This window comes from Wickerhamomyces anomalus, assembly GCF_001661255.1.
Source record: "Wickerhamomyces anomalus NRRL Y-366-8 unplaced genomic scaffold WICANscaffold_3, whole genome shotgun sequence".
Lineage (NCBI taxonomy): Eukaryota > Fungi > Ascomycota > Saccharomycetes > Phaffomycetales > Wickerhamomycetaceae > Hansenula > Hansenula anomala.
The window spans coordinates 248,190-260,765 of NW_017567112.1; the positions used below are offsets into that span (position 1 = coordinate 248,190).

The 12,576-nt window shown below is 36.6% G+C and overlaps 4 protein-coding genes across 4 annotated transcripts; 1 reads left to right on the forward strand and 3 right to left on the reverse strand.

Moving 5' to 3' along the window:
• Positions 1 to 568: 568 nt before the first annotated feature.
• Positions 569 to 739, forward strand: WICANDRAFT_24316 (uncharacterized protein; the record flags this gene model as incomplete). Its single annotated transcript, XM_019181025.1, has 1 exon — positions 569 to 739. A coding segment is annotated over one exon (171 nt), but the record flags the coding sequence as incomplete, so codon positions are not given.
• Positions 740 to 1,349: 610 nt separating this feature from the next.
• Positions 1,350 to 4,849, reverse strand: SRO77 (putative Rab GTPase-binding protein SRO77; the record flags this gene model as incomplete). Its single annotated transcript, XM_019182704.1, has 2 exons — positions 1,350 to 4,687; positions 4,745 to 4,849. The coding sequence occupies 2 exons, from the start codon at positions 4,847 to 4,849 to the stop codon at positions 1,787 to 1,789; spliced, it is 3,006 nt and encodes a 1,001-aa protein (XP_019038838.1). The 3' UTR covers positions 1,350 to 1,786.
• Positions 4,850 to 5,200: 351 nt separating this feature from the next.
• On the reverse strand, positions 5,201 to 8,527 carry PKC1 (protein kinase C; the record flags this gene model as incomplete). Its single annotated transcript, XM_019181656.1, has 2 exons — positions 5,201 to 6,496; positions 6,746 to 8,527. 2 exons carry the CDS (start codon positions 8,525 to 8,527, stop codon positions 5,201 to 5,203), a joined length of 3,078 nt encoding a protein of 1,025 aa, XP_019038839.1.
• A 679-nt stretch (positions 8,528 to 9,206) lies between these two features.
• Positions 9,207 to 11,967, reverse strand: SEA4 (Sea4p; the record flags this gene model as incomplete). Its single annotated transcript, XM_019185586.1, has 2 exons — positions 9,207 to 11,807; positions 11,863 to 11,967. The coding sequence occupies 2 exons, from the start codon at positions 11,965 to 11,967 to the stop codon at positions 9,207 to 9,209; spliced, it is 2,706 nt and encodes a 901-aa protein (XP_019038840.1).
• Positions 11,968 to 12,576: the final 609 nt, after the last annotated feature.

Genomic DNA, 12,576 nt, shown 5'->3' on the forward strand with positions numbered 1-12,576 from the left:
GTACGGTGTTGCTACGTATCTCAAAAGATTGAACAGCTTTGCATCATCAAAAAAGACACCAAATCTCACAGAGTATAACGTTGGAGGTGTCATAACCATAGTGGAACATTTGGAGACATTGGCTAGCACCTACAGATCAGAAGAAGATCAAGAACTCGTATCTGAAGATGAAGACCAGCTTTTCAGCCTATTGAACCACAGTTGGTTTTGTTATGAAGATTCCAAAAATCAACTGAGCCCAGTTAGCCTCCAATCTTACTTTAACTCCAATTTCGATAGATCAGGTCTGTTACCATTTAGAATTGGTCAATTCTTGCTTTCATTAGAACCTGCTATCAATACAATCAAATTTGAAATGTTCAAAGTTTCCCACTCTTTGTTGGCTCGTTATTCGGACCTCATCAAGAAGGGCGAATCGCTTCATTTATCAGATCCTAATGATACAACTTACCAAAAAGACAAGGAAGCAGTATACTCACAAGGTGAGGATGATGTCAAAGGTTTATTGAGTGCTTTCAAGACACTGTATCAATTGAACAAGATTACTAATTGTAACAATCATGTGAAGGCACATGAGCTGCGTAAGCAAGGTAATGATTCATTCAAGAAAAGTCGTTTTGGTAATGCTATAGCAAAATACACAGAAGCTATAACGCTGGACCCAAAAAATCATGTCATTTATTCCAATAGAGCTGCAGCTTATACCGCCATAAATGATCCTCAAAGTGCAATAAGTGATTTGAAAGAATCTTCTAAGTTGAAGCCAGATTATGAAACCGCGTGGACAAGACTTGGATTTTCATACCTATCTGTTGGTGATGCTACTAAAAGTGTTGAAGCGTATTGTAAAGCTATCAAACTTGCTTCAGATCAAAATAGAGCGTCTCAATATTTACAAAAACTATGTGCAGCACTAGAAGAAGCTGAGACAAAGGCTAATGAGAATGGCGTTACCGGTGGGTTATCTCAATATATTGGCCCTATTCAAGATCTTAGAGAGAGATATGCTCAATCACGCCCTCAGACTCAACAAAGTCAAGAGAGTGAAGGTTCTGCTACACCAGGCATAGAGCAACATCTTGGTAACCTTTTCCAGCAATTTAGAAATGCAAATAATGCAAATAACGATGGCAATGACCCTATTGTTAGAACATTGAATGGTATTGGAACAATCCTTTCGGGAACTGACTCGTTTCAAACGTTCGGTGAGGCAAATAACAGTAACAGAAACAATCAAAGTACGAATCAACATGGAAATACACCAGCCCAACCACCCAATCAACCATCCGATAATTTATCAGATCAGCCATCCAATCAGCCATCCAATAATTCATCAGCCCAACATTCTACAAACGATCCAACACAAGATCCTGAAAGTTCAATACCTGAAGCCAACATACAAAATCAACAACAACCCCATAACATTGCAGATTTGATACAAAATTCTCTTCCAGAGGGATTGAGAAATACAATTGGACCTGCAATAAGATTTGCTATGAATAGTGCTCGTAATAACGGATCTCCTTCTCCAGGTGCAAATGGTGAAGTTATTTTTACTACAATTACAACTGGTCCAAACGGTGAAGTTGTCTCTCACACAAATGATCGTCAAGGTACCACTAATGCAACCAATAACGACAACAATAGAGATCAAACTACCCCAGATGATAATATTGATTCTGGTGATTTAGATTTAGATTGATTGTTTTGATGATATAGCTATGAAATTCAATCCTACATTAAAGTGTAGTTCAAAATCACTATGATATTAAATGTTTATACAAAATCAAAAGCCAAATTTTGATTTCAACATTGTCTTCATTAAATCGTTCTTGGCTTCACCAATCGATTCATTCATATTTTGACTTGCATTATTGGCATAATCATTGAAACTTTCCTCTGCAGTCTCATAACTATTTTGAAATGCTCTTACAATAGAGCGTGTTGGATCATAGCCACCTTGAGTTCTCTTGCGAACCGGCTTAGCATAAGAAAAATCTTCATCAGTTAGCTGTTCAGTACTATTGTTTTTCGAACCCTTGACATCGTAAGTCATGTTACCATTGGCAATTTCAGATTCAGGGTTCTTAGGTTTTGGTCTTCTCTCACCACCAATAAGCACATCAAGGTCTTCATATGAAACCAATTGTGTACCTTTTGCCCATTGTAGCGCACCAACTTGTGGACGATAAGGAATTTTCAATTTGTCATTGTATAGCTTATCTGATTGTAATTGAGCTGCTTTGATTCCCTCTCCAGCAATATTGACTAATCCAGCCTCTGATCTTCCTATACGAATAACAGCATCTCCTGAAGGTAGTATGCTGCTGAATTTGATAAAGTGTGGATCCACTGGGTATGGTAAAAGCAAAGAGCTAATTTCCTTCAATTCCGGCAAGGAAAGAACTTTTACGGTACCTGTTTGTAGCAACACTTGTAATACTGCACCATAAGGTTTACTTGCACTTGGTTGTTTCACAGAAATAATGGAAATACCCGATCTTGAGATTGGTACATTGGAAATCTTGTGGGTCAACTTTGCCTTTCCAGGTGTAAAGATTCTGATGTCAGAAGTTGATGTAACAACTACTGACCCTTGAACAAGAATGCCACTTGACAATTGATGAAATTGCTCAAACGTTGCAAAAGCTGGTGCTCCTGTTTCAGTTTTGGAAGGTGCTATATTGATTATAGGATAGTTGTTGGTTTGAACAATATCTGCAACTTTCACTGAGAATCTGCCAGATGATTCTGGTAAAAGTTTGAAAGTTAAAACTTCACCTTTATCAGTACCAGCAAATAATAAAATACTGGAATATCCATCATCACCAGAAACCATGATTGAAAATTCAAGAGAAGTAATACATGAGCTACCAACTTGGGAATAATGGGTTATATTCTGTTCAAAAATGATAGCAGGACCTCTTCTATCAACAATGATCAAATCACCAGTTTCATATGCCATTGCGACAAATCCAATATTACTGTTACGTAGTGCAGTAACTTTGCCTCTTTTCGCATGAATTGCAACGACGGGCAAAAAACCTTCTTTAATATTTGGTGTTCTGCTGGATAGGTCAACCATCAGTCTAGTTTCTTCTTGTAATGATAACCTTGACAAATCTTGCTCAATGTCACCAATCTTTGGGTTATATCTTCTGTTGATATCAAATTTAAATAGCGCAACATCACCTCCTATCGTAGCAACAGCTAATTCGGCAGTTTCACCTGCAAACGAAATGTTGTCAACAGCCACATTTGTTATAGTGTTCAACGCTGATGAAACATTGACCTCCATAACTGATGATTCATCTAATTCAGCATGTGAAGCATCCCATATTCTGACTGACCCATTACTATGACCCGTCGCTAAAGCAGATCGAACTTCGTTGGCTCTAAGCGGTTTCTTAACAGGATAACCACCTTTCAAAATATTTTCTCTCTTTGTAGATTTTCCAATCATTCCAAGCCATTGTTTTCTAGGAACTGGTGTGGCAGTAGTGTAAGTTGTATGTGGATGTACCCATGCTATACTTTGAGGAAACAATGATGATTTGTAGTTGAGGATCCCTTTAGGGTATGCCAATGTTTCAATTTCGCCAGATTCTAAAAGTGCAACAATGAAATTTGGGTTATGATTCCCATGAAAATATGGTGATGATTGAGCTAATGGTAAAAAATCAATAACTGATGAGCGGTTTTGAATTGGCAAAAACCGTTGCTGTTTTGGTTCTGCATAGTATTTACCCATTTTTTCATAAGAAGTTATTGAGTATTTAGGAGACATACCAAAGTTCAATACGCTCAAATTATGAATTCCTTCATGCGAAGGACCATCACCACCTGCTATCACTAGAGAGGTAATATCTGGATTATCTTCACACAACCATGAAATTTTCAAAAACTCCGTGTTAATTACACCTTCTTGTGTTGGTGCAAACCCTTGGGGAACATTAATATCAATATCAAATAAAGATCTAGCATGGAGTTGTTCACCCGTCAATGCATCCCAGAATACCAATGACCCATCTTGATGAGCAGTTAATATATTTAGTGAATTAGGATGATATAATGCATGTGTTAAATTTGGATAACGAGTAGTGGAAGCCATTATGTTATTACCACCAGGAGCACCTTTTGGAACTTCATAGCGGAAACTGAGTCTCAACTCACCTGTACTTAATGAATAAATAACAGCACAGTTAGAATAACCAACAAGTATTGTTCCAATATCTCTTGGGTTCCACTGAATTGAGACAACAGGCGATAGTCTCTCTTTTGGTAATACCTTTTTTTGTAGGTTGTCGATTTTGAATGGTGTGATATTTCCTCTATCTATATCATAAGCATAGATTGTCCCATTTTGCAGCCCCAACAACAACCAATCTAATGAAGGATCAGTTTCCATTGCGGTGACCTTATCTGGAGGTGAAAATGTGGATAACATTTTCTTGGAATAGATTGAGAACACCATGATTGTACTTCTTGCATCAACAGCTACCAAATAGATACCTTTAACAAATCTTAAATTGGTTATTGGAATATCAGAATTCAACATGAAAACAACCTCCACTTGTTGCTGGCCATATACATGAATTTCACCAAGATCTGTAGATATAGCTAGCAAGCTCTGAACAGGGTCAAATGCGATACCAACTGGCCTTCCAGACATCCCATATCTACACAGCTTTGTTCAATAGTTAGTTTCGCTTATTTGATTTTCTCTAACTCAATTAAAACTCACATCATCAAGGGCAAAGGATTTGGAATTAAGACCAGCAGACAAGTCGTTTGTTCCGACAGTCTTGATAGCGTTAGTCACGCTTTTGAGTTTTCTGCTCTTGAACATTGTAAACAATGTTTAAAATATATTAAATTGATAGAGGTCGATATAAAATGATTCCGATTTATTCGATCAAGACCGTTTAAATTTATGTGTCTTTTTTCGTTCGCCAGAAATAGAGCCGGTAGCGGGACACACCATAATAACAAAGACTCTACATGTGATCAAAGGAAATGCTTTCAAAAAATTATAAAGATTAATAACAAATCGAATTAAAATATTGGCTGACAAAAATGAAACGTGTAAAAATTGACAAACAAAACAATTTTGGGTGTGAAACTTCAAGCTCACATGTATAAAAAACAAGTCAAAAAAATTAGAAAACTAATAAGTCCATTGATAAACAAGTAAATTGATTCACAGGCCAGATGAATCTGAGACATAAGAGAAACCACGAAATTGTGCTTGGTTCGTTGCATTCAAAACAGAATTCACCGGTGTTAACCTAGGAACCTCGGTTGTGAAATCCTTGTCAAAGAATGAAACATCTTCTTCAGCTTTAACTTCTGGAATATATGGTGGTGGGACCCTTAGATTCAAAATGTCATCAAAGTTGATATTGCGGAAATAAGCGTGTTCCATGATTTCTTCAGCATCTCTTGGTCCTGAACCAAGACGAACATTTGGATCTTTAGTCAACAACGATTCTAATAAACCAACAGCCTCACTGGCCATTTGAATTGGGAATAATGGTTCATCTGTTAAAATAGCATTGAAAACTTCATCCTCATCTTCACCCCTGAATGGTGATTTACCTAATAACATCTGATATAACAAAACACCAAACGCCCACCAATCAACAGCTCTTGTATAATGTTGTTCTCTCAAAATTTCGGGAGCCATAAACTCAGGAGTACCACAAAAAGTATTTGTAGTTTTCCCATACCACATATCTGGTTTACATAAACCGTAATCAGCAATTTTTATGTGACCATCAACACTCAACATAATGTTATCCAATTTCAAATCACGATAAACGATACCATTTTCATGTAAATACTTCAGAGCCAACAAGACTTCTGCAGCATAAAATTTAGCTCTTCTTTGAGAAAATGTAGCTTTTTGAACATGCCACATCAAATCACCACCAGGAACATATTCCATAACGAAATAAATACGATTGGCAGTTTGGAAACAACAGTGAAGGTTAATTAAAAATGGATGCTGTTCACGATTTGCAACCAAAAAGACCTCCTTTTCAGCGTGCATTGAAGCAATTTCACCATTATCAATAATCATATCTTTCTTTAACACTTTAACAGCGCACAACTGTTTAGTGCGGTATGATCTACCTAACATAACTTTACCAAAATTACCTCTACCCAAAACAGCGAGGAAATTGAAATCGTCAAGACCAACTTTTGGACGATGACGTTTATGAGAATGATGTGATTTATCTGACTTAGAACTCACTTCTTGATATTGAGAATCAGCTTGGGTAGAACCTTCGTGGCTTTTGTCAGAATCCAATGAATGTCTTGGATCAAGTTTTCCTGATAATTCTGAATGTAAAGATTGACGATTAGATAACTGTTGTTCTTCATACTCTTGTTGTTGCTGTTGTTGGCGTAGGTTTTGTTCCTCAAGCAGTTGGCGCCTTCTCTCTTCAGCAAATTGCTGCTCTTGCAGTAATCTCTCTTCTTCAACTTGTCTCTTCTGTTGTTCATAAAGTTCAACTTCTTTCTCATGTTGCAATTTTTGTTGTTCAAGTATTTCATGTTGCTTTCGTTGCAATGAATCTTGATCATTACTTGCAACAGGTCTAATATAATGTCCATCTGGAGGTGGGGGTGGGCGTCTTTGACGTTGTGATGATTGGGCTGATGGTTGTTGTGCCTTGTTCAGTGATTGTGTTGGTAACTCGCCATCTAATGCATACTCGGGAGTAGCAGCTGAGCTAACACTAGGTGGCAATGATGGTAACCTAGGTTGAGTTTGTGGTGGTTCCAAAGTTTGGTAAGATGGTTGAATGGATGGAAGTGTTTCTTTTTCATCAATTGTATTGACAGCAGTGGTTGCTGATGATTGTGAGCTCAAATATGTTTGAATTTGTTTCTTTCTTGATCCTTCTGTAGATTTAATTGTACTCAAAATCTTATTAGCAGTTTCCATAGTCATACCACAGAAATCTGGAACTAAATGAGAACATTGTGAATGACACATAGTGTCACATTCACTACATTTGAGGACATTCTTTCTCCCCCAGGGTAGAATATAACCACAATGGCAACACCAATTTGTACCACGATTAGAAACATGCTCAAATCTATGTGGAATACGATGATTCAATTTCAGTTCATCTGGATCAATATCAGTACTTGATTTGGAAATACATTTTGTAATAACTTTTTGGTAACATTTCTTATGACACAGAAATTTACAGTCTTGACATTGATAACCATTGTAAGGTAAAAATTCACCACATAAAGCACAACGCATAATACTGTAAAATTGCTTCTGAGCAAATTGATGACCATGTTGTTCATAAATTTCTTCATCTCTCTTTCTAATGGCACCATGACGATGTAATCCACCCAGTAAAGTTTTCTTATTTGAAGTAGTTGATTTAGTGAAACCAATTGTTAACAGAATTTGACCTGCTGGTTCAAGAATGTACCATGAACTGCTTCTGATTGGGTCTCTTGAATTCTCAGAATTTGGTGATTCTTTTTCATTCAAAGTGAAATTATCATTAGAGACGTTAGGATTTGCAACTCTTCTACCATTTTGGATTCTTGAAGCACTAACCCAACCAACACCACTTTGTCCAACTTTTTTCTTACGGATTTCTTCAGCAATATCTGAAACCAAGAACCATGCAATTGCAACAGGAACATGTTGATTTCCAATTTTATCATAGACAGTGACTTCCACTTCATTACCTTTATCAATATGAATATTAAATTCTTCATTCCATCTATCATTACGACTTCCTTTAGTTTTAGCTTTTTCATCATCATCAACTTTGATTGAAATGTAAGATTCTGTTTTTCTTGAAAATAGTGGTGACGCAATATGATCAACATCTCTCAATGAGCTGATTCCAATTGTTAAAGTACCTCCCAATGGTTTTCTTCTAAATTTCACATTATTCATTGGATCTGTTTCAGGAGTGACTTGGTCCAGATTCACATGAATATCTTCATATCTCTTCAAAGATTTTTTCAAAAGTTGAATCTTGTGATTACTTTGAACTCTCCCATCTTCGGCAACAGAACTAATTCTTCGATCACCATCCAGTTGATAAATTTTTGATAATTTTTCATTAGCTTCATAGTATTTTTGTTCAACCTTTAGCTTTGTGTTAAGTTGATTAATCATATACTGAATTCTTTGACCCAACGAAGGACAATCATATTTCATCAAATCCAAACGTGAATAATTACCAACATCAGGAGAGGCTGAAGGTTTTTTCGAAAGTGATGCACCATTTTCATTAGCATTGTCACCGCCAATGCTTTCAGTGGTTGGACCAGACCCAATTGTTACAGGTTCTTGAAACCTGAGCTGGTTTAACGTCTCACTTAAATAATCAATGTTTTGTTGTGCTTCTTGAATGTTACTGTTACATTTCTGAATAACTGCCGGATTGGTTGTTTTCTGTTTCAAGTTGGCAGCACCATTGATGATGTTTCTTTCCCTCAAGATTTTTTTCTTGATATCTTCAGAAACCGAATCTGACATCTCCAATGTACTTGATTTTAAATCTGAATAATAGTGTTGAAGGTTGTCGAAGGTTGTTGATCTCTTGATTTTCTCAGATCAAAAATTCGGAAGAAAAAAAAAAAAAAAAATGACAGCACTGTGGATTTTCTAAGGGACGGTATAAATGAATGAAAAATAGTTTCTGAACACCGCTTAATTTGCAATCAATTTATTCAACCCTTCAGCTCTATCAAAAGTGGGCCGACCGCTTAATAGTATATCACTAATTGGGCTTTTTTTAGGATCTGGATTGGAGAAAAAAAAATCAGGCGAAAAAGGAGTGATCTGGGCAAAAAGAAAAACACTACCTTAGACTAGTGGATTTTTCCTCTCTTGTGAACCTGCTTGTGTGACTAAGGCCTTGTAGTGTGCGCACGGTATTTGGGGCAGGGCTGTATCTTTCCAATGTGACGTCTGAGTGTTGAGTCTCGTGGCGGTTGTTGTTGATGTTGTTGAAGCTAATTGAGGCCGATAAAGTAAACAAAGATCAGGTCCACTTTTTTTCCTTTCGCAAGACAAAAAAAACAAAAAAAAACACCACGTGACTATGGGAAGAAACTAGATTTTATAGAGGAACCTGTTGATCGTATGTACACAAAAACCATCTTGTCACAAATACTTCTACAAAACATATAAAGATGGCTGCATATAATGTAGTCTATCTGTTATTACACTGACAAGAACATCCAGGAACTGGACAGATGTTGCTCTTGGAAAACCACTCTTCTGCATGGCCAGCGTGCATTCCATGGTTACAAGTTAAACAAAAGCTAGGCCATTCTTTGAATTCATTGATCCGAGATTCGTCAGATTGCAAATGTTCAGACACATCTTGAGGTAATGGTTTACCCAATGATAACAGACAAATAGCACACCTTGGTAATGCAGCACCACAATGAGGACATGAAGATAGTGATTTTTTGGTGGTCTTGAGATTGGTATTGGTAAATCTTTTAGATGGTTTCACTGACTTGGATATGTTCTTATTACATCTTATACATTGAAGGTGAACCTGGGATGGTACAATTTTCAATAATTTTGAACCGTTGTTTGTTTTGGATAGTTTGGCTCTTTCAACGTCAAATTTTGCTCTGGTGCTGAACATACCCCAGCTATTTAACAACGTTCTATAGCATTGTAGCCAGTTATCAACTCTATCATCACTGAAAAATCTTGGGCACCCGAAGCTTGTAATCAAGGCAGCTGTTTGAACGTCACTCGTTCTATCAACATAGGATTGTAATAAATCAATACCACGAGGTGTAATACCTGTCAATATCAATCCTTCCAATTCACCTTTGGTGATATACTTCTTTGCAATTTTGTTCAAATAAACTGTTAAATCTTTATCAGAAAGACACCTTAAAGCAACTCCAACCCTTTCTCTCAATGGTAATGAACTTTCATCCAAGACATCCCACCAATTATTATCAGCTATAAATGCGAAAATGGCTCTTAAGTATGGATCATCAAGTTCCGTTGCCATATTTCGACACTGATCTTTCCATAACGTGTTATGTGATGTCCTTTGTTGTACAAGGTATCCTGATATGGCTGTAGCAATTAACTTTAGTCTACCACTTTTTGAAGATGATAAGATGTTGACAGCTTTTGCCACATCTCCATTAAAAACTGCCCAACCAGCAGCTTTTGTATACTGTCCAGCATTTGTAAGTCTTGTGAATATTTGCTCCAACTCATCAGGACTGTAATACCAGCCTGCAACAATCATACATAATCTTCTTTGTGGCTCCTTGTTACTCCTCACAATTGATATACTTTTGGAATTTCTTGTTGCTAATATTTGAGTAATCTTTTGTTTAAAAGCATCTTCCTTCATCGTCGTATCATTGTATCTATTTTGTCTGTGAATACCTTCAGCACCCCTCCATATTCCCAAAATACCTTCATAAGCCAGATCAAGGTCTCCAGAGGTCATCAATCCAGTGTCTGCAGATGATCTAGCAATATCCAACCATCTCCAAGTACTTCTCAAAAATAGATTATTATCAATTGACCTCAAACTATCAACGATTTCAACATTGCGAAAACAATCAGTTCCATAACCCATGAAAGCGCGTCTTCTCATTCTGACACCAATATCATTTTCTAAAACTTCTTGAGGTGTAAAGAATTGATCCAATTCAAGTTCTTCTTCATCATCATCCTCTTCCTCATTATTTGCCAAGTCATGATCCGGATAAGTATCATTAGGTTCAAGTAGATTCTCATCAGCGAATCCATCTTCTTTTTCAGTTGGAGTTTTTGTCTTCATGTTGGCAATTTTATTGATAACACCCCCAACTTCAACCTCCTCAATATAAGTTCCATTTGGACCAGTAAATAATAGATCATTAAAAGAATTAAACTTGATAGATTTTTGACTCTCAACAATAGGCATCTTAAACACAGAGCCAGATTGTCTCATACACACCAAACTTATAGAACTTGAATTAATGTCATTGCTATAATCAAAAGAGATAACACGATCATATTTGGTTTTGCAATCCAAGACGCTAGCCACAAACACCGAATCATATTTACTTGAAGGAACAAGACCAGTTTGCCACCTCCTTATCAATTCACCAGCATGTGATGTAGCAAATTCATATCTTCTACTGGTGGAGTATCTAAAACACGAGCTGTTGTTTCTTCTAGTTGTGTCACCCAATAGCTTATTAAAGCTCAGCAATGGTTCCGGGTTACTATTTGCCAGTTTTCTTCTATCAAAAATGGATAGTGTTCCATCCTCTGCAAAAGCACTAAACAAGAATGGATTATAAGGATCTTGAGTGATACCATATACTGTCTTGGATCCAGCCTGGAAAATTGGCGATGATACCCTTATATCAATACTTCTCAAAGACTTTGAGCTACCAACAAGAAGATTTGTTTCATTATGGAATATGGCTGAAGTCACAGATTCATTATTCATGAACGATAATGTTGGATGTGAAAGCTCTTGATTATTTGCTGTGGAATAATGATTGATATTGTAGATGTGTAAACCGTTCTCCTGTCTTGATTTTTCAAACCCAGCAGCCAATAAACCTTGTGAGTTGAATGAAATGGCATTACATGATCTATTCAGTTGGATATCCAATGCTGATGAATTTGAAGATAGAATATCAAACACTTTGATTAAACCATCACTCTGACCAACAGCGACCAAACCCACAGTGTTCGGAGAATAATCAATACATTTCAGCCCATCAAACCCCTTTCTAGTGTAAGCCTTCACAATTCCTTCCTCTTCAGTCTATATCTTTGCGGTTAGTCCATAAACTCCATTTATAAAGCTCCGATACACATACATGGTTTGTCTGGTACATTGACACCTCATCGGCCAATGGGTTTATCGTTAGGAACCGCTGCTCCTGTCCGTCATCCCACCCATAGGCTCTAACAATTTTACCCATGTTGGATGCAAGCTTTAACGGAAATCAGTTATACGATCGTGTTTTATTATGAATTGAAGTCCCAAAAACACAAAACACAAAATCGATGTTAAAAAAGCGGTAATCGCACTCCATCTGACAGAATATCCTCTACTGTGTGTATATAAGGTAATTCCGATGTTCTCTTAATATACATATAATGTTACAATTAGTGGATTCTTGATTCTTCTTATAGTTGATGTGAAATGTTGAGTATTGATGAATTGTGCATAATTGGTTATTCTGGTTATGTAATACCTGACATTCCCCCCCTCATTTCTGAGTATTTATTGAATGTAATAATATTAAATATGATGAAACTTGATTTGGAACTATATTGTGTTGTCTTTTGTTAACCGGTGTTCAATTGGTTGTGATTGAATATGAAAGAATGAGTGAAGTACCTATAGATTTAAAAAGAAATGATTCTTGAATGGTGTGGAGGTTAATGTCTTTTGAATTTCAGGACCTGAGTATTTCTTGGTGAGAAAATCTGAGCAGTTTGAGATACCTGAATATGATGGAATGTACATGTTATCTTCTTGTAGCATTTAAGTTGTTTAATCTATTGTAGTGATCTCCTAATAATTC